At 48.5% G+C, this 19,449-nt stretch overlaps 1 protein-coding gene and 2 non-coding genes across 5 annotated transcripts in view; all 3 read right to left on the bottom strand.

The window, feature by feature from the left end:
* The window catches only part of LOC122365539 (dmX-like protein 2), a 91,492-nt gene extending 72,219 nt beyond the window's left edge, over nt 1-19,273 (bottom strand). For 2 of the 3 annotated variants that reach the window (XM_043336828.1, XM_043336827.1), the window contains exons 1-11: nt 19,149-19,254; nt 17,462-17,634; nt 16,886-17,101; nt 16,466-16,613; nt 15,995-16,186; nt 13,400-13,529; nt 7,376-7,564; nt 6,898-7,049; nt 1,803-1,967; nt 1,053-1,269; nt 276-714 (exon numbers count right to left, since the gene is read on the bottom strand). In XM_043336828.1, the coding sequence (XP_043192763.1) occupies nt 276-714; nt 1,053-1,269; nt 1,803-1,967; nt 6,898-7,049; nt 7,376-7,564; nt 13,400-13,529; nt 15,995-16,186; nt 16,466-16,613; nt 16,886-17,101; nt 17,462-17,548 (1,935 nt within the window). In that variant the 5' untranslated portion in view covers nt 17,549-17,634; nt 19,149-19,254. Of the gene's footprint in view, nt 1-275; nt 715-1,052; nt 1,270-1,802; nt 1,968-6,897; nt 7,050-7,375; nt 7,565-13,399; nt 13,530-15,994; nt 16,187-16,465; nt 16,614-16,885; nt 17,102-17,461; nt 17,635-19,148 lie in introns of all 3 variants that reach the window. The other variant, XM_043336826.1, reaches the window with a different exon arrangement.
* On the bottom strand, nt 6,711-6,783 carry Trnar-acg. Its single transcript has one exon. It is a non-coding gene; the product is annotated as a tRNA-Arg (tRNA).
* On the bottom strand, nt 7,874-7,946 carry Trnar-acg. The gene has a single exon. It is a non-coding gene; the product is annotated as a tRNA-Arg (tRNA).
* Nucleotides 19,274-19,449: the final 176 nt, after the last annotated feature.

Below are 19,449 nucleotides of genomic sequence, written 5' to 3' on the forward strand. Positions count from 1 at the left end.
AATGTAGCTAAAGACACCTGGTCTTCACCATTGGATAGAAAAAACATCGGCGCACGTGATGGCATCAAAATAATGTGTGCACGTGCAAAAACTTTTAATTGCTAAAGGCACTTCCATTACTTAATAGTCAACCCTAGTATATGCAATCTATTACATGTAAATCCACCGCATATCCCAGCCACTCCAAACCACGAAATCCACCGTTTCTAGCTGTCTGAGAGCCCCGGTATCTTCCCCTTCCCCTACTTCCATCTTAGCACTCTTTCCTCCCTCACCTGACTGGCCGGCCGCTCGGTGGCCTGCCCGGCGCGCGGCTGCGGGTTGTGATGTGACGTACTCAACATCAGCGGCAGCACCGGGTGACAAGTGATATCATTCACCCGGAACCTGTGTCCGCACACACGCCGCTCGTGGGCCACATTCAGCACCGTCTTGAACTTGGACTCCTCACTGAACGTGATGCACCACAGGTTGAGAGATCCGTTGTCGTGCTTGCTGACCATGGCCATGCTCGGGAAGGGAGCCGGCGGCAGCGGCACCGGGCAGGCAGGAGCCTCACCGGCCTCGGGTTGGATTATGGTCGGAGCGAAGAGACAGAGTTTGGTGGACATGGTCATGGCGTCTCCCAGAGGGAAGGCCTGAGGAATTCGGGAGGAGAAGGAGACCTGCGCCTGCCGGAACGACGGGTGGTGCTCGTCCAGGTAGTCGATCGTCCTGTGAAAGGAGTGGTGGCAAAGCGTCAGTCCCAATCGCTTTGGAAAGGTCGTTTGTCGGCGAGGGGTGGCGCTCAAGCGTCGAAAACCTCAGTACAACCAGGTTTCGCGAGCAGCAAATGTGACGGAAGAAAATGAAGAACTTCGGCAGTCCAGTTTGCCTTCGGTCAGTGACACCTCAGGAGATTCACCGATCCATATCGCATCTATTCGATAGCTCCAGACTATCAGACACGACCCACCTTCACTCTCACACCCCATTTCTCTCCTTCCGTCCCAGATACCTCCTGCCACTACGCCGCTACCCCTCCCGCTCCCGATTTTCCCCGTCGTACTCACCAGACGAGGAAGCTGCCATCGACTGGGTGTATGGAGAAGAGCAGATCGGAGCCCTGCTCCCAGTCGCGCAGCAGGGCCGCCAGCCGCCCCTCGAGCTCGTCGGAGCCCACGCAGCCGGCCGCCACCGCCTCCAGGGTGTTGGATGACGACACAGCAGACAGGTTGGGCGATGACTGGGTGACGCCGTCGTCGGAGCCGTCACCCGACGGAGAGTGGTCTGGTAGAGGGGAGAAAGTGATAGGAAGTATTGAGAACTGGATCGTAGCTTGGCATAAAACGGAAGCTGTTCGAAGAAACTACGATGATGTTTTGCGAGAGTGACACGACTAGAGCTACTTTCACTCCAAGTTTATTCGTCGAGGTCATAACCAATATAAAAACATCGTCGCTTGTTCAAACAAACCATTGCATCTCCTCACTGCTCAATTTTGTTCTCTTATCTTCGCTTTACCCACCTCCCGCTCCGACCCTAGTTCCACTCCAGCTCGGTCTGACATATGTACTTGTGGCGATGGAAAGTCAAAGCACCGAGAAAACATCTGACTTTGATACCATTGTCGGCAGCCTCGTGCTGCTGCTGCTCCAGAGACACCCTACCTCTGGCTCTGTCCTCTGTTCTGTAGTCTGTTCCCATGACTCCCGCTCGGTCTAACTTACCTCTGCCGGCTGTCTCGTGCTGCTGATCTACCCTCGTCCCTCACCTTACCTCTGTCCTCTGCCCTATCTCGTGTCTCATCCAATCTAACATACCTCTATCGGCCGCCTCGTGCTGCTGCTGCTCCAGCCGATCCATCTCGGCCGCCAGTCGCTCCATCGCGTCTGTATATGTCATCTCCTTGTTGTTCAGCCAGTGCACCATGAAGTTGAGCGACGAGCCCGTCTCCGAGGTCCCCATGCTGGGCACCAGCGGAATGTCTGGAAAGGAGAGAGGGAGTGAAGTCAGGCGACGGGAGAATGTAGTTATAACAGGTGCTCTACTGAAAAATGACCATTCCGGCGCCATGGATATCTATCAAAATTACATGCAAGATTGTATTTGAGAAACGTCCGAGAAACAGTAACAATTTATGCAACATTCATTCCTTATCTGAAGTGACGCCCAATGCTGATTTCGAGAATATCAGCATGAGTGAAATTCGGCAGCCGGCAAACGTCATTTTATGCCGTCCACAGATGCAGGACCCGCCACTCTCCATAGCTTTCCCTCTCCCCTCGACACTCAACCTCAGCCTCAGCCCCATCCCAGTGGGGCTGCCGCCCCACTCAGCCCCCCCCCCCCTCCAGCCGTCCGCCGCGGCAGCTCTGTTTGTCCGTGAGTCAGCTCGGGTTCGAGTTTATGGGTGTCATTCACACGGCCGGAGAGCGTAAACAAGCATGTGCGTGCCTTATCGGTGAGCACTTCTCGTCAGAGGGGCGATGGAACTTGAACGCCTTCTCCTGGTGTTGTTCCATTTTACGTGCCTCCTTACTCTAATGATAATGGTAGTTTGTGGGTTGAAGCAAAACAGCTATAAAGTTATATGACACTCGTCGTCCACCAATAACATTGTATATAAGCTGGATCCCAACTGGCCGAGCTCACTTCCCCTTTGGACATCGACGGCAAAAGTTCACTCCCCTTGGCACTTCGTCGTTGCTCGTTCGTCTCTACCGGTGTGCTCCCTGCTTTCTGTAAGCACACTGACGTGAACTGAGGGCATTGAGTGGTCGCGTATACCAGTGTGTGAGCCAGTAAGACGTTACGCAACCATTTACGCTCTCAGCACGAGGAGCGCACAGCCGGTTGGTCGCCTCCAGCTTACATTGTATATTAGGGTGTATCGTCGAATTTTGATTTTTTCTAATCGTCTTCACTACTAAATTTTATTGGTCCCTGGCATGTTTGAAGCCGTAGGATACCAATAAAAAAAATCTGGGACGAAAACCTAGCCTGCTGCGAGCGGTTGAACGGAAGCCTGTCGGGACGGCGCCAGGCGTTGAAGTCTCCCCGTTAGTTACGCGCACACTAGCACCACGCGGCGGCTGGCGCCGTGCCGCCGCGTTCCCGGTCAGCCGTGTTTTAGCGTTCACTGACGGGTCGAAGTGATTATTCTAAGCTTTCCTAAGAAGCTTTCTGCCCCGCAGCTCATTATTGAGCAAGAATATCGCACAAACTGCATAGAACATTGACATGCAGGTTGTCGGCACATATGGAGAAGGGGATGTTTTGGTTAATGCCTCCTTTAATAGGAAGAGATTGTGGAAGAACAACACATTTCTCTTGGAAATTACTCATCCGCCTTCTCCCTACGTGCCTGCTTTAGTAATCGAAGTACCCCTTTTGACTCTACGTTCTTGATTCGGCTGTCGATTTTATGCATGGAATTCCGCTATATTATATTTTCTCGCTCAATGTCCCCTGAGCTATATTGAGGCGTCACGGGACAGCAATGCTCAGCACACAACTGCAGAGAAAAAGTCAATGTGGCCATGCGTTTTGTATGCCAAAATGTGTGAGCCTTGGCGTGTACCAGCAGCCGTTGTCACCATTGTAATTTTCACGACTTTATCTTTATAAGGATGCAATTGCCCACTTCCCAGTTCCCAGACTCGGTTTGGAGAATATGTTTTACAGAAACATTAAGGAATGTCTGTAATGTAAGTTAAAAGCTAATACCGAAAGGAATCCACATATTTTCGAATTTCCTGTTTGCTGTATTGCTTAGTAAATGTCAGACGTCATGATGGCATGGTTGCGATTGATGGTATGCCGGATGGCCAGGGTACGAACTCACGGTAAGTCAGCTTGGCCGGCAGGCATCAACAGGCACAATAGTCTTACACTGATATCGTCACCCTCAGTTATTCGTCACCATTCAGCAGCAGGCCCAGAGCTTCGGGCTTTGAACCGTAAGGTACAGGTGTAGGAGCAAGACATTGCGCCGATTCGAAGGGCTGGAAGGGCAGCATCGCGGGGGCTGGAATGTGCCTGAGCGGCTGAGACCATCCCATTGGGACGGGGGTGTTCTGGGTGCACTCAGCCGCTCATGCTGGGAAATGCATCCAATGGAGCTCTACCCCATCCCCACCCGTTTCGAATGATTAGGCTGACCTTTAGTCTAGAACAAAGAAGGATGATGGTTGGCTGGTCCCGAGGATAGAAAGGACAGGTAATGACATCATATAATGAATCGAAGACGGCCCCGGCCCGATCCTCTGATAGAGGCTCATCAACACGTATCTCGTTGTGGACCATTTCGTTTTCCTCCATCGTGGTTTTTGCACCGACCTCAACGGGTTGGAAGATTACGATGTTCAGAAACCATTAAGGTCGTAATTGTATATTCGTTGAGTTAGGTTAGCCTTTCCATTCCATGAAGACTACTTTATAATTATTGGATGATAGGATGAGGTTTTCACTGTGTTGAACCTGTCCTACCTCCTCAGTGAACGAATATACAACGAATATACAATTACGATCTTAATGGTTTCTGAACATCGTTACCTTCCAACCCGTTCAGGTCGGTGCAAAAACTTCGGTGGAGGAAAACGAAATGGTCCACAACGAGATACGTGTTGATGAACCTCTATCAGAGGATCGGACCGGGTCGTCTTCGATTCATTATATGATGTCATTGCCTGTCCTTTGTATCTATCCTCGGGACCAGCCAACAGTCATCCTTCCTTGTTCTAGACTAAAGGTCACCCTAATCATTCGAATGGAGAGCTCCATTGGATGCATTTCCCAGCATGAGCGGCTGAGTGCACCCAGAACACCCCCGTCCCAATGGGATGGTCTCAGCCGCTCAGGCATATTCCAGCCCCCGCGATGCTGCCCATCCAGCCCTTCGAATCGGCGCAATGTCTTGCTCCTACACCTGTACCTTACGGTTCAAAGCCCGAAGCTCTGGGCTTGTTGCTGAATGGTGACGAATAACTGAGGGTGACGATATCAGTGTAAGACTATTGTGCCTGTTGATGCCTGCCGGCCAAGCTGACTTACCGTGAGTTCGTACCCTGGCCATCCGGCATACCATCAATCGCAACCATGCCATCAAGACGTCTGACATTTACTAAGCAATACAGCAAACAGGAAATTCGAAAATATGTGGATTCCTTTCGGTATTAGCTTTTAACTTACATTACAGACATTCCTAAATGTTTCTGTAAAACTATATCTCCAAACCCAGTCTGGGAACTGGGAAGTGGGCAATTGCATCCTTATAAAGATAAAGTCGTGAAAATTACAATGGTGACAACGGCTGCTGGTACACGCCAAGGCTCACACATTTTGGCATACAAAACGCATGGCCACATTGACTTTTTCTCTGCAGTTGTGTGCTGAGCATTGCTGTCCCGTGACGCCTCAATATAGCTCAGGGGACATTGAGCGAGAAAATATAATATAGCGGAATTCCATGCATAAAATCCACAGCCGAATCAAGAACGTAGAGTCAATAGGGGTACTTCGATTACTAAAGCAGGCACGTAGGAAGAAGGAGGATGAGTAATTTCCAAAAGAAATGTGTTGTTCTTCCACAATCTCTTCCTATTAAAGGAGGCATTAACCAAAACATCCCCTTCTCCATATGTGCCGACAACCTGCATGTCAATGTTCTATGCAGTTTGTGCGATATTCTTCCTCAATAATGAGCTGCGGGGCAGAAAGCTTCTTAGGAAAGCTTAGAATAATCACCTCGACCCGTCAGTGAACGCTAAAACACGGCTGACCGGGAACGCGGCGGCACGGCGCAAGCCGCCGCGTGGTGCTAGTGTGCGCGTAACTAACGGGGAGACTTCAACGCCTGGCGCCGTCCCGACAGGCTTCCGTTCAACCGCTCGCAGCAGGCTAGGTTTTCGTCCCAGATTTTTTTGATTGGTATCCTACGGCTTCAAACATGCCAGGGACCAATAAAATTTAGTAGTGAAGACGATTTAAAAAAATCAAAATTCGACGATACACCCTATTGTATATTGATCAAATCCATCCTTCCTTTTTTGTCTTCCGAATTCCGATTACCGACATGTATGCAAAGTGACACCATTCCTCATCTACCGCCATAAGATCCGACCGCGACTTGCTGAAAACCAATACCATTCTCTGTCAACTGCAATACAACGCGCTCCAAATCGCTGAAAGCCGATAGCATTCTCATTTAACTGCAATGCGATACCATGCCTTCGTTTGCTGAAACCCGACACCATTATCCGTCATCTGCAAAATGATACCGATCCCGATCTGCTGAGACATTTCAACGGTCTCAGCCACTTGGAATATAACACCCACATTATCCATCTGCTGATAACTGACGCTAGCCTCTGCTTGCCGAGAACCAACCGTACCCATCTACGACCTGGAAAAACGACAACATTCCTCAGCGGCCGTGATACATGATATGATTATCGACTGCTGTGAAGTTTTGCTTTCTTGGCTGTTGAGACTGAAGAGCCATACTAGCGAGTCGTTCATCCCTGCTGTAATACGAGATGTCGCAGCCGTCAAGACGACTGACCCTATGGAACTAAATTTCCCTCCCTGTCAACATCCCACTACACCATCGACAATAACCATCGCAAAAACACGAAGTGACGTGACATGTTCTCTGATGTCCTAAGCACTTCTGGCTTTATCTTCCCTCTTCAGCGCTGGCTCAGAAGGCATCGGGCGCGCAAAACGACCGATCCTGCCAGGATTCGAACCTGGAATCTTCTGATCCGTAGTCAGACGCGTTATCCATTGCGCCACAGGACCACTGAACGTAGGCGTCCCATGTCACCTTGAAACCCTTGAGTTTAGTGTCTCCTGCGCATGACCAATGGTATGCCCATCACCACTGACCCGACCTGTGCCCGCAGGGTGACTGACCTGACTCGGCGCTGATGCTCGCTGCCAGGTGGAAATGCAGTGTCTGAAGCGCCGTGCGAGGCTGACCGGCGGCCTCTTCTGCAGCCATGGCTTCCAGCAGTCGCCAGTCGGGCTGCTGGCTGGCGCGGGGCCGTCGCAGGTGGAAGCATTGTCTGCCGAATGCATACGCAATGGTATAGTCATACACAGGGTAAAAGGGGAGTGGATAAGTGAGCAGTAGCACATTCTCCAGAAATCACCTAACGTTCATCATCACAAAGGCAACAATGCATCGCCCTTCACTCCCTTGATCAAAACGGCGATAGCTTCAAGCTATGTCAAGCAGCGGTATCAAGATGCTACATCACACTAAACAAAACCACACGGTTCAAGAACCAAGACTGTCTAGATCGCCATAGCAAGCCACAGGTCGGGCCCAAGTGAAAACCACCTCGACCTACCAAGCATACCAAGTCAAAGCCCGCGCGTCGTCACTCACCTCATGTGTTTGAATTTCTGCAGCACCTTGTGCTGTTTGTGCTTCCTTGGCAGGTGCATGTTGTCGTGCGAGGTAGCCGACAGCCACCCAGTATCCACCATGCCGTCGTCAGGTACGCGGGTGGTCTCCACCCACACTCGGCAGATGTTGTCCCGACACGAGGTCACAAGCATGTTGGCCACGGCGCCCCTGTCGAGGGGACCGGCGGTCAGGGAAAGGGGCGGAGATGGAGAAAGAAGCGGGTCGGCGAAGAAGAGTCACTGCTCACCGGTCATCGAGACTTCCACTAGTAGGTAAGACTGGGTAAGGCAATCGAGAGGTTTTGGCATACAGTGGGTGCAGGTAGGTGAGTCACGTTTTGCGGATGCCGGATTCAGCACCATAACTAAAAAGCGATGACACCATGTAATCATGCATAGTCAATTGGACATAGAAGAGTCGTATTAACGGCAATGATCCCTAGCTTGACCCAGCCTGCCCTAGACAGGTCAAAACGACCGATCCTGCCAGGATTCGAACCTGGAATCTTCTGATCCGTAGTCAGACGCGTTATCCATTGCGCCACAGGACCCACGGGCACCTCGCAGAAGCGAAGAAGAAACGGGTGGAAGGAAGAAATGAAGACACCACGGAGAACCTACAGTCCAAAAAGTCAAAAGCATAGTATAATGTCTAGGATCTTTTCGCACCATGGAAGCACAGATCAACTGCTCATCGAGATGAGCAGTTGATCATCTCGACGATCAACTGTTGGCGCCTTGCTCAGACTCGACATGTAGAAGTCCCGCATCTGTGTCAACGTCTCTCGTCTCTCGGCCCAGCTCCCATACCTATCCAAGAAGATTCATGCAGGTACTTACCCATAGCACATTCTTCTCTTCAATAAATGATATCACCTCCAAGTCTGTAGTTAGTTTAGCGCGCGAGAAAGCGATCGCCCATATAACCAGCCGAGGACATTGCGACCTCAACGAGCGACCGGTCCTTTGGGATTAGTTCTTTTTTACATATGTAACCTGATCATTCTGTTGCGTACCACACAGCATCATGCCCTTCGGTTATAAAAAAAAAAACTTGCCAAGTTCGTAGGGTTTGATTGAGACTTGTGAGTACCAACCCGCACAACAACCGCTTTTGAACACTTCGACCTGCCAACGCCTGAACCGCGCACTCGACCAGCAAACCTACTATGCATTTCAGACCCCATGAGACCCTGTTTTTCGGCGATAATTTATTTAATATTTATCCAATTGGCTTCAAATTTTCGCACAGCACATTTCAGCTCAAGCGCCAATTTTCGCTAATATGGTCTCTTAACAAAATATTAATTGTTAGGGTACTTGTCGTTGCCTCGTAATGTTAAAGGGACTATCCCACCTTTAACATGGGGTTTGAGTTGAGATAGCCAAGTTTGCGGCGAGGTTCAGAAACCACTATCTATCTAGGTTGCAACCCCCGCGGCCCCTTGGTGTTGAAGAAATTCGTTCCCTTCATTTGAAAATGGGCCTTGTACAAGGCCCTATCTTCAACATGGAGCGACCGTTTGTGTGACGTCACCTCGTTTAGTCATTCTGATTCAAATGGGTTTGTTCGTTGAAAAATCGCTTAAAACTTGGTCTGAACTTTGTTGTGGTGCCTACAGAGTAAAAAGAATCAGCTTTATGACAGTAATGTGGCCTGGGGAAGGAGGTAATTTTGGGCTGTGACGTCACATATTTGAAAGTTTGTGTTTGGAATATGAGAAGCCTAAGATGTTTAATGAAAAATAAATGCCAGAACCGTGTTCCTGGTCATCCAATCTATAAAGTCGGGCACAATTTAACTGGTTTTAACAACATTTTAGAAGGTGGGATAGTCCCTTTAAGATCAGCTCCGTAAATCCGTCAGTGGAGTAGAGGCTATCCGTACGTAGGCGTGACGTCACAGGCACGTGACCATTAAGCTCCGCCCTCCCGGCGGACGGAGCGGTGACCTTGGCCGGTCAGTCGGATGCGTGGAGCCGACGGGGCAGTAGCCGCCGCACCCAAGGCCGTATGCCGGACCGGGGCGGCTCGCATTGGACGTGGCTGCCTTGCGGTTGCCGTTGCAGTAATGACGATACAGCAGAAACTAGCGCTCGTTATTAGCGCACTAGCCTTCGGTATTGCATTTATCGCAAATTAACCTGCACCTTCTCAATCAATAAAGATATATTTACTTTAATACTAAGTTCAGGGCTAGTGACTGCATTTTTGCTTGATTGAACGTCATTAAAAAAGGCCGTTGATGTCAATTGACTGTGAACTGATGCAAGACGTCGGTCAGCCTACGTCAAATTTGCAAGACATGGTAAACACCGGTAAACAGTTACACCGTAGCATTTAAGAAGTGTGGTTAAAATATGAAATATATTATGCTTATGCGTATGTTTGAGATGGATTCATGTGATTGAACACCTTCAGAACTAGCCCATTTTATAATTGGCTAGATTGAGGTCACCGGACTGACTTGACCCCAGGCTTTCGCGTTGAACTGCAAATAATTAAGATACCTGTAAGCAAGTACCCTAACTGCCTCACTATTGGAGAGCTTGAAGTGTTACTTTAGTTTCACAAAAAGACGCGATTTCTTTACTAGCCTATGCGCTTGTTTCCCTTATTCTGATGTCACATTTCTACCATGCGCAATAAATCGCACATCACATTTCTGCTCCCTTCTCAACGCTTCCCGAATAACGAACACAGCTCGTGGAGCGATGTCTGAGGCAATCGGAAGTGCTCGCGACTAATAATCCTGCTGTTTTTTTTTCTGCATAGTTAGGTATAACAGCGTCTTCAGAAACAGCAATTGACGCAGCCAACCATATCGATATTTTCGAGTAGTGCAGAGGCTTCGCTGATGTCTTAGGCGACAGAATAGTGGCACGACCTGACCATGAGGTAGGCGCCAGAATGTGCATTTATTCAGATATTCAGATAGTGCATGACTCAACTCTCTATTTAATGTTGGTTCTGGGGAGGTTACTATCCTCATTTTGATTATTCTTCATATTCTGAGCTGGATCGGTGTTGATATACCAAAAAGAGAGAAGCGGTTACCAACTCCCCCAAATGAAGAGCAAGCTTTCGCTCAGGCACTTCCTGTCGATTCCATGTATGTTTCCAGTGCACGGCCCCCGTGCGACCTCTCCGCGGTGCTGCCGCCGACTGAGCCTGCATAGACCCAGCGCGGTCACGGCCAGTGGGCGGAGCTTAGTTGGGCCTGGCGCAACGTGATTGGCCAGCGCTCCCATCCAATCCGCTGCGGTAGCGAACCAGCCTCTATCCGGGTGCAAAATCTAATTAGCATTACGAGCCAATGACAAGTGCTCTAAATATTTACATTTTGTTAAGAGACCATATTGATGAAAATTGGCGCTTGAGCTGAAATGTCTAATGTCAAAATCTAAAGCCAATTAGACAAAAACTGAAGAAATTATCGCCGAAAAACAGGGTCTCACGGGGTCTGAAATACATAGTAGGCGGCGGTCATGCGATAAGTGTGGGGGGGGGGGCATGGGGGACCATGGCCGCAAAGAGGGGTGACCCCCCAGAGTCAGTGGTCCTGTGGCGCAATGGGGGCATTCCACGTCAAATCAAACACCGAAATCCGTCACCCCCTTCGATTTTTTCTGAAAATTTGTAGGCAGACTGGGCATGGTTCAAAACTGAGCTACGTATAATATTTTCGAAATTTGATAGCGTATGGCTGAGATATAGGTCATCGAATATAGCGAAAAATGCCACACATCAATTTTTTAAATGGCTATAACTCTGGTTCCTTTTCTGGTATCAAAATGATATTAACAGGGTCTTATAGGCAATTGATAAGGCTTTGATTTTTAATTATAAAATTAAATTGAAGTGACCTTGAAATGCATTTGACCTTGAATTAAAACAGAAAAATTTAAATAGCAAAAAACACGTCACCTTCGATTTGGGTAATTCTTACATATTATGTCCGTCACAATGTTCCTAACCATCTGTGAAAAAAATTGGAGTGGGCCATTCATAATTTTCGCGGCAAACGCCGTTTTCATGCATCAACATCACGCAACCGCGCGTGACCTTGAAAGACAGAGTCAAGACATGATTGCTTGTGTACACTTTCTGAAATGAATTATTGCTGATTAGTGATATCCCAAACTCTGCGAGAATGGAAATGCATAGTCATCGTAGTCAAGCATTCACGTTCCATAGTAAAAGTGTCTCAGGCAAACGGTATTTTGCGGTGAATTTTGAGCCGCGTGAAAATGCATCATGAAGTAAAGTCAACGAAAACATTATCACGCAACGATGTCTTCACGTCTTTTGATCTTCACTATACGAAAGAACATACATTTTTTAGGATGTATGGGGAATTTCTAGTTAATCCAATAATAAATATGGCAGTTAGAGGCCTGCTAAGAGTAACATGTCGCCGGCTGAGGCGGGCTCGGCCGATGCGGGCAAGGCCGTATAAGTTGATGCGGGAAACGCAGCAATCACAATTTTGTGTTTACACGTTCATATTTCAATTGTTTAACAACTGATTTTCAAAATTCTTTCACAATAAGATTGCCTGTATGTACATTTCTTAGTATTCTCACAAAATTAGACGCGAATCGAACGTAATCAGCGGTAGGGAGCGCGATGTAAAGACGGAACCGTTCCGTTCCTTCCCGGCACAGTCTACAATTCAGGCGGCGCGTAGCGGTCGGCGCCGGCTGCCGAGTCGCTGCGTCGCTGCGGCGACAGGATGTTCACTTTACACCGCTATTACTAGAACAGTTGTGAACCGATTTTCTTATTGCTTGCACGATGAGATGTCCAATTCAATTCTTGACAGGTAGCCATAATTAATTTCGCATTAATCTTATGAGGTATTGGCGAAAAACAGGAGGGGTAGTCGAAATTCGCTCTTCCCCCTCCACTGCGCGTGCTAACATACGTTTGCATATGTGCAATTTTCTTCAAAACTTATGAATGGCCCACTCTAATTTTTTCACAGGTTGTTAAGAATATGGTAGGCAATAAAATATATGAAAATGAGCCAAATCGAAGGTGACGTGTTTTTTGCTATTTCAATATTTGTGCTTAAGAACAAAGTTAAGCAAATTTCAAGGTCATATATTTAAGTAGGTGCAATTCTAAACAAATGCTTAAGAAATAACCTAAACAGTAAGGTTTATTTCATTCAAATCAAACTAGTACAACCAAAGTTATGGTCGTTCAAAAATATAAAGATGCAACATTTTGTAAAAATTTGATGCCCTATATTTAGAAGACCTGTGGTCAGAATGTGCAAAAAACATCAATGTAATGTCCGGGGCAACACAGGAACTCGCTCACAAATTTATAATGAAATCGCTGATGGTAAGGTGCAAAACAGCCGATTTTTGTTCGATTTGACGTGGAATGCCCCAATGGATAACGCGTCTGACTACGGATCAGAAGATTCCAGGTTCGAATCCTGGCAGGATCGTAGGTTTTGACCTGAGGTCACTGCGCGCAAGAGATAGAACAAAATTCATAGAGGAGACAATCACTTCCATTGAGAAAGTGAAAAGACATTGCTGAGAACAGCTATCTTCCCAAGAGCTTCTCAATTCATGGAATGCACATGCAGCGGCTGATGTATTGTCCCAGACCCTAACGGACTCTTAACCAAATTTGTTAGCAAATAGTGCCCCTTACCAACCCATGAAGCGGCTAATGCGATGCCCCTGAATTCCCAAAGCATCATATGCATGAAGCAGCTGGTGTCTCCACTGCAGTCCGATGACCCGGTGGGTACCCCCAGTATCTCACATATAGTTACATGAACCGACTGGCGTGTCTGATCCACTGCAGGCCCGTTACCCGGTGGGTACTGAGTACCCCCCCCCCTACCGTGCCCCCAGTCCCTCACCTATGCATGAAGCGGCTGAATGTCTCCACTGGAGACCCGTGACCCGGTGAGTACCCCCTGTCCCCCACCTATGCATAAACCGGCTGGTGTGTCAACCCCTAGTTCCCCACAGCTCACCTATGCATGAAGCGGCTGGTGTGTCTCCACTGCAGTCCGGTAACCGGCAGCGGGTGCGCCAGGTAGATGAAGTCGTACGTCACCGCCTCCCAGTCGGCCCAGCTGGACGCCGAGCGGTGCGACAGGTGCGCTGAAAACGAGAATAAGGACAGCTCAGAGCCTCAGAGAGTGACGGAGGGAGAGGGATACGGTGAGGGTGGGTGAAACTGTAGGCGATGGCTAATGCAATATAGGGCGATACCTAATGAAACTGAAGGTTTGAGTACTGGAGCAGTGACTCGTATCTAGTACGTATTGAAGGCGAGGGTCCACGGTGGGTGAAACTGAAGTATTTTTAGTGTTCAAGCGATGTACAGTCCACAGCATAAGTAATGTGCGGTTTCAGTCATGGGTATGTTCTGCTTCTGAAGCTTAGGAACGATTAGCCAGACTACAATGAAACTTTGAATGTAGCTTATATGTATCGTCACCCTTGCAGCTGCAACTTAAGCTATTGACATCTTCTTTTCGATCACTCCGCATTAAACAATCGCCAGTCAAAGCCAACCGTTGAGATTGGTAAAACCCTACATTACTTTAGCGGTGGGCTGTACCTTCGGATATTGATTTGGGTTATGCTTGCAGGTTACTTACTCTTACTGGTCTTACTGGTCGAGCGGCAGCGTCGTTAGCCGGCGGAGGCCCAATAGTTGGCCCCAAGCAGCCTCTGCTCCTCCTAGCTGGAACACCCTGGTCAGCGCCGCTCGGGAGAGAGTACCAGTGGCCAGCTGGCACATCGTGTGGGCAGCGCGGCCACGGGAGGTGGATTTCGCCGCCCAACCCCGCTGCAGACCTCTCTCGCTCATCCTCCTCTCCTCCCACGACCCGTCGTCGCGGCTGCTCAGCTGTCGATCCCGTATGATGAGTTGGATGTCCTGCGTCCCGAGCTCCAGGTAGTCGGAAGCAGAACCGCTGCCAGCCAGGTGATCGGCTCTGTCGTTCAGTTGGACTCCGGCGTGCCCTGGGCAGTATACCCAGACGACTTGTTGAGGGAGGTCGTGCCACTCCGGAGGAGCCGATCCGCTCTCTAGTTTGCGCAGGAGAGACTGAGAGTCGGTGCAGATGATGCACGCGGCTAGATCAGGGTGGGCGCTTCTGGCAAGATCCAGACCGCGGAAGATGGCCTCCAGCCATCTTCAGCCAGGTGATCGGCTCTGTCGTTCAGTTGGACTCCTATCCTCTAATAGACTCCTAAAAAATCTAATGCCGACATTTGAATCGGGATGCTATGGGTGGGATAAATGAGCGAGAACCACTGGTGCAAAAAATCCGGGTATAATGAAGTGTTACGGAAGCCATTAGGACTTTGAGTTTATCATGGAGTGTTAATCGAGTTTATTGAGTTTATCGAGTGTCATCGTCGTGTCTAATGCGGATTTCAGCAGGTTCATCAAACATCATGCTCAACACTGCTGCAAACTGGCCCGTCCAAACCATCTCGTGGTTTCCAGTAAATGTCGGAGGACATAAGGCTCGGGGCCAGCCACCTCTCCCGGTGTCCAGTGGCGGGCCATTGTCCGTTTCGCGATTATCTAAAGACGACTCAGCTTGCGATACTCTGCTAAACACGGGGTACAGCCTGCGTGTGTGTGACAAGTGCCGACATTTGAATCGGGATGCTATGGGTGGGATAAATGAGCGAGAACCACTGGTGCAAAAAATCCGGGTATAATGAAGTGTTACGGAAGCCATTAGGACTTTGAGTTTATCATGGAGTGTTAATCGAGTTTATTGAGTTTATCGAGTGTCATCGTCGTGTCTAATGCGCGAACCTGTGTAAACGTTCAGTGTAGAAACAGACGCAGCGGCGGCGGCGGGGTCAGTCACGGCAGGATTTCAGCAGCGACGCTCGCCGCGGATTGAGCCGCACTGTTTCGGCACAGTGTGTGGATGTTGATGATGTGCCATACCACGAACAAGATTTGAGGCTGTCTGTCTTACCAGAGCCGGATGAGGGCAAGCGTGCGCTGAGCGTTGAATGTGATGATGAGTGACAGTGCTTCAATCATTTTCCGAAAGCGGTCGTGTTTCTCGGATGTCTCGGATGTCTGTCCCGCGCGAGGCGGTGGAGTGTTTTCGTGAAGTTGATAAAACGGCGGATGGAAGCGATTACTTCCTGTTACACGACCGTAGTAAAGTCATTTGTAGATTAGCGCTGGGGAGTGCGAAAGCATAACACAGCTGCGTGGTGTGTTTGGGAAAACTGAAAAGCTGTAAACAAGCCTGAGCCGCACGGTCCCATGGGTAATAATTCCATTGCCGCGGGCCGGTCGCTTTATGGCACGCAGCTGCTATTATATTTGTGACCGCCAACTGGGGCGTTCGGACCGGGGCGGCACCAAGCAGTCACGTTTGTGATACGGCTGTGCAGAGACTGAATACAACGAACGGTACACAGCTGGTTTTTGCTTTCACAACAGTTCCATCCAAAGAAGTCCGTTTCTTAAATCACACCGCTACACCCTCGCTTAACTCACTCTATCCTGTTTTATCCCCACCTCCCACCTAGCTCCACGCCACCACCTCCCATCTCCTTCCTCCCTTCCAGACACTCACCTTGTTTCTTCTCGTACCAGACCTTGACGATCTGGTCGCCGAGGCCGGCAGTGGCGAATAGTGTTCCGTCCCGAGAGAAAGCCATGTAGTGGACCGGCTCGGCGGTACGCACGCGCCACAGACACTCCCACACGTGGTCAGACGTATCTTCGGCATCCTCACCGACGGCGAACTTGACGCGCCGGGCATCGCCTGAGTGGGGCACGAAACGCACAGAATTGTGAATAATCGGGTCACTCAATGGTGGAGAATATTTGTAAAGCATGCGCGTAGCATTGTTGAGAGCCAAAAAAAAAAAAAATGGCGTTCAGAATACATTGTGTAGGATAATCATTAATCAAACACTGCAGCCTCGTTGATCAAGAGAAACTGGGAACGCTACAGACAGATATTTTCCCTCGAAATGCTAGTGTCCCCGTCATAGTTGGGACGCCCGGGTTCGGAGCCTCCTGAATAATGCAGGCGACTTACCGGGATCCTCCTGTTTGGCCTTTTTGATCCACATCTGGAGGAAGTCGCCGCCCGTCAGCAGGTGCGTGCCCTCCAGGTTCCACGACAGGTTGTGGATGGCGCAGTTGGCGCGGATCGTGTCCTGCAGCTCCCAGCGTGCCTGCAGCAACTGTCGGCAGGATAGACCATTATGTCAGCAGCAGCCAGCAGGGTAAGACACTTCCGTCACAGCGACGATTATAAGACAACTTACAAAACGCAAACGGCAGCAGCAGCCGTACGATAGAAGACAATCTCCAAATATTACCATGCAAAGAAAATTCACTCTGTCTCTAAACCCACATCCCATTCGCCCTCTCCAATCCCTGCCCCTCACTAAGGATGGTGGAAATGCAGCCTCCGTTACCTCCCCCATTCCCCCCCCCCCCCCGTTACACTCACGCTGGTGGGGATGCAGCCGCCGTGGCCGAAACCGGCGCGGTACGGTACCGGCGCGAAGATGCACACCCGGTTGCTGTAGGCGGCGGCGATCTTTCCGCAGTCGGCGCTGCAATCGACGCAGCTGATCTGCACCTGATCATAGTTGACGCCCGGGATGATCTGGACCCGGTCAAAGTTCTGGTCCATGATGACCAGGTCACAGCCGGTGGCGTACACCTGCGGGGCACGGGCCACGGGGTGCCGTGAAATGGGCATGTTAGAGGGACGGACTCGAGTCGGAAAAGATATGAGACATGCGACAGCTCGGAGACGGTGAGCGACAGTAACAAGCGGTCTGCAACGAAAAATTACATCTGAGTATCAACTTTACCAGAAAACTTTATGACAAGGGTAGCTTTACATAAAGAATGAGTCAGTTATCAGACAGCAGACAGCAGCATATCAGATATATCAGACAGCATATCAGATATCAAACAGTATATCAGACAGCAGAGACTACCACATGACAGTTACCCCGGCTTCCTCCCACCGTTGAAAAGACCAACTGTCACCAAGTTCATGTTCTCATGTACTGACCGTGAATGGGACGCCAAACACCGTGCCCACGGCGAAGCAGTCGGTGCTGGCATTGCAGGCGCCCGTGAGAATCTGGTGGCAGCGCATCCTGGCTCGATGAGGAGCTCAGGTGAGCCTCCCGATGACACAGTCACAGCTTATATCTTAGCTGAGTGAATGCCGCATTGAAAAGCCTGTGAAGAAACAATGGCCAGTTACTGTTGCAGTTCTTATATTATATCACTTTTTGCGACTTTTGCATGCCTACTGACAAGAACTAAAACAGAACTAAAATTGTAAACTGAGGTGATGTAGAACTAATCTTCAAGTTAACTTAGCATTGAGGTACCTAAATAAAGGCAGCTGTTGAGCTGTGACCACAAAATATCCTCTGATTCTCTACCCAGTGATCCAGGCTCCTAGCTTTCCAATTCACATAAGCTGAAACCTGCAAACCAATTAAACAAATGTCCCACACTGGGAATGGTATCCACTTTAATGTTACAGGAACCACAGCAAGCATACATCACAACTGTATTCATCTTTTCAGTCCTTAGTTTCACTGGTTAGGTGCTTCTATACCTGGCTCTAATATTGATTATTGGGGTCTACTTAGGGTCAGGTCTAGCAGAAACCAAGTAACCAATTGCAAAATGAATTCCCAATACACAAACATGAAGACATTGGTATACTGGATATTTTTTTCTGAACTAAAACCATGTTCAGCTTTATATCAGCCATTGCCAAGAATGTTTATTTTTCAGCACCAAAGGTTCAACAAACACAACTTGTTTTCAGTCACTGCATAGGCATTTTTTATGGGTTTCTTTTGTTTTACAGGTACCTAATCAGAAGCTTTTAGGTAAAATGTAGCCTTCAAATCATGACAGTCTTAAAAAGGTATTGTACAGTTAGTAGTTACTTAATGGGTCATGGGGATGAGTGCTACAAATGAGAGTTATCCAAAAAGCTGAGAAGGTAGGTACCTATTCTTTCTAGATGAATAATGGTGTGGCCAGTCATGATTAGTGGAAAATGACAGGTACAGTCAGTCTTAAAAGTACCCCACAACAGTGCGGTGCATCCATCAAGCCATCAAACCAAGGAAGGCCGGCCTGCTACCTATGCTATAATTTAAAAGTCACCGAACCAATTGACCTCAGGAATGGACAAGGATATCAATCGCTTCAGTGACTCAAATTTAGCAGTCCTTCCACGGTTGGGCTTGATGGATCCCCTGCACTGTTGCATGGTACTTTTAAGACTGACTTCATTGACATGCAGCTGAGGAGCTGACTTGACATGGTAACAGGGAGAAGGGACTGATCTGATGATAACATGTATGTGTGCTTTTAATTTCATAGGAAATTCCATGCTAAAAACAAAACAAAACTTAAAACAAATAAATACAATAACATTTGTACCTACCTAGGTACCTACGAGTAAGACGTTCCAAATCCCACGCAACGTGTTTAATCATACCTACCAAGCAGAACCAAGTGTTGGCAATGTTTAGGTGAAAATAAATATAGTTAAAACAAATAAAAAGCAATTTAACATCACCTAAAAATGAATTTTGTACCCTGGGGCCAGGGCCCTGGGCTATTGATACATGGAATGATTGATTGCCTTCTTTTCAGGATTCGAAATAAGTTAAAGTGTGTAGAAAAACAGGTTATAAACGATAATTGCAGCTACCGAAAATTACCTTAGCAGCACCAGAGTCACCTAAATGCAATTCACATGCCCACAAGCATATCTATTCCATAAAAATATAGAAAACAAACAAGTCCTTGGGTCATATCAATGCCAAGATCAATGCGAGTTATATGTGGACCGTGTTCATTGGCAATTTCATTTCCCGAACTTCAGCTCAAAGCTGAAATACTTGTCCAATGACATGGGAGCGATTTTGTTTCGCCTACTACCATTTGTGCATATTTGTTGTCAGCTATCGACGATTTAAAAATAGAACAAGCCACTATTGCCGCACCAAGAAATCAGCTGAT

The sequence above is a fragment of the Amphibalanus amphitrite genome, unplaced genomic scaffold (assembly GCF_019059575.1).
Source record: "Amphibalanus amphitrite isolate SeventyFive unplaced genomic scaffold, NRLGWU_Aamphi_draft 000747F_arrow, whole genome shotgun sequence".
NCBI lineage: Eukaryota > Metazoa > Arthropoda > Thecostraca > Balanomorpha > Balanidae > Amphibalanus > Amphibalanus amphitrite.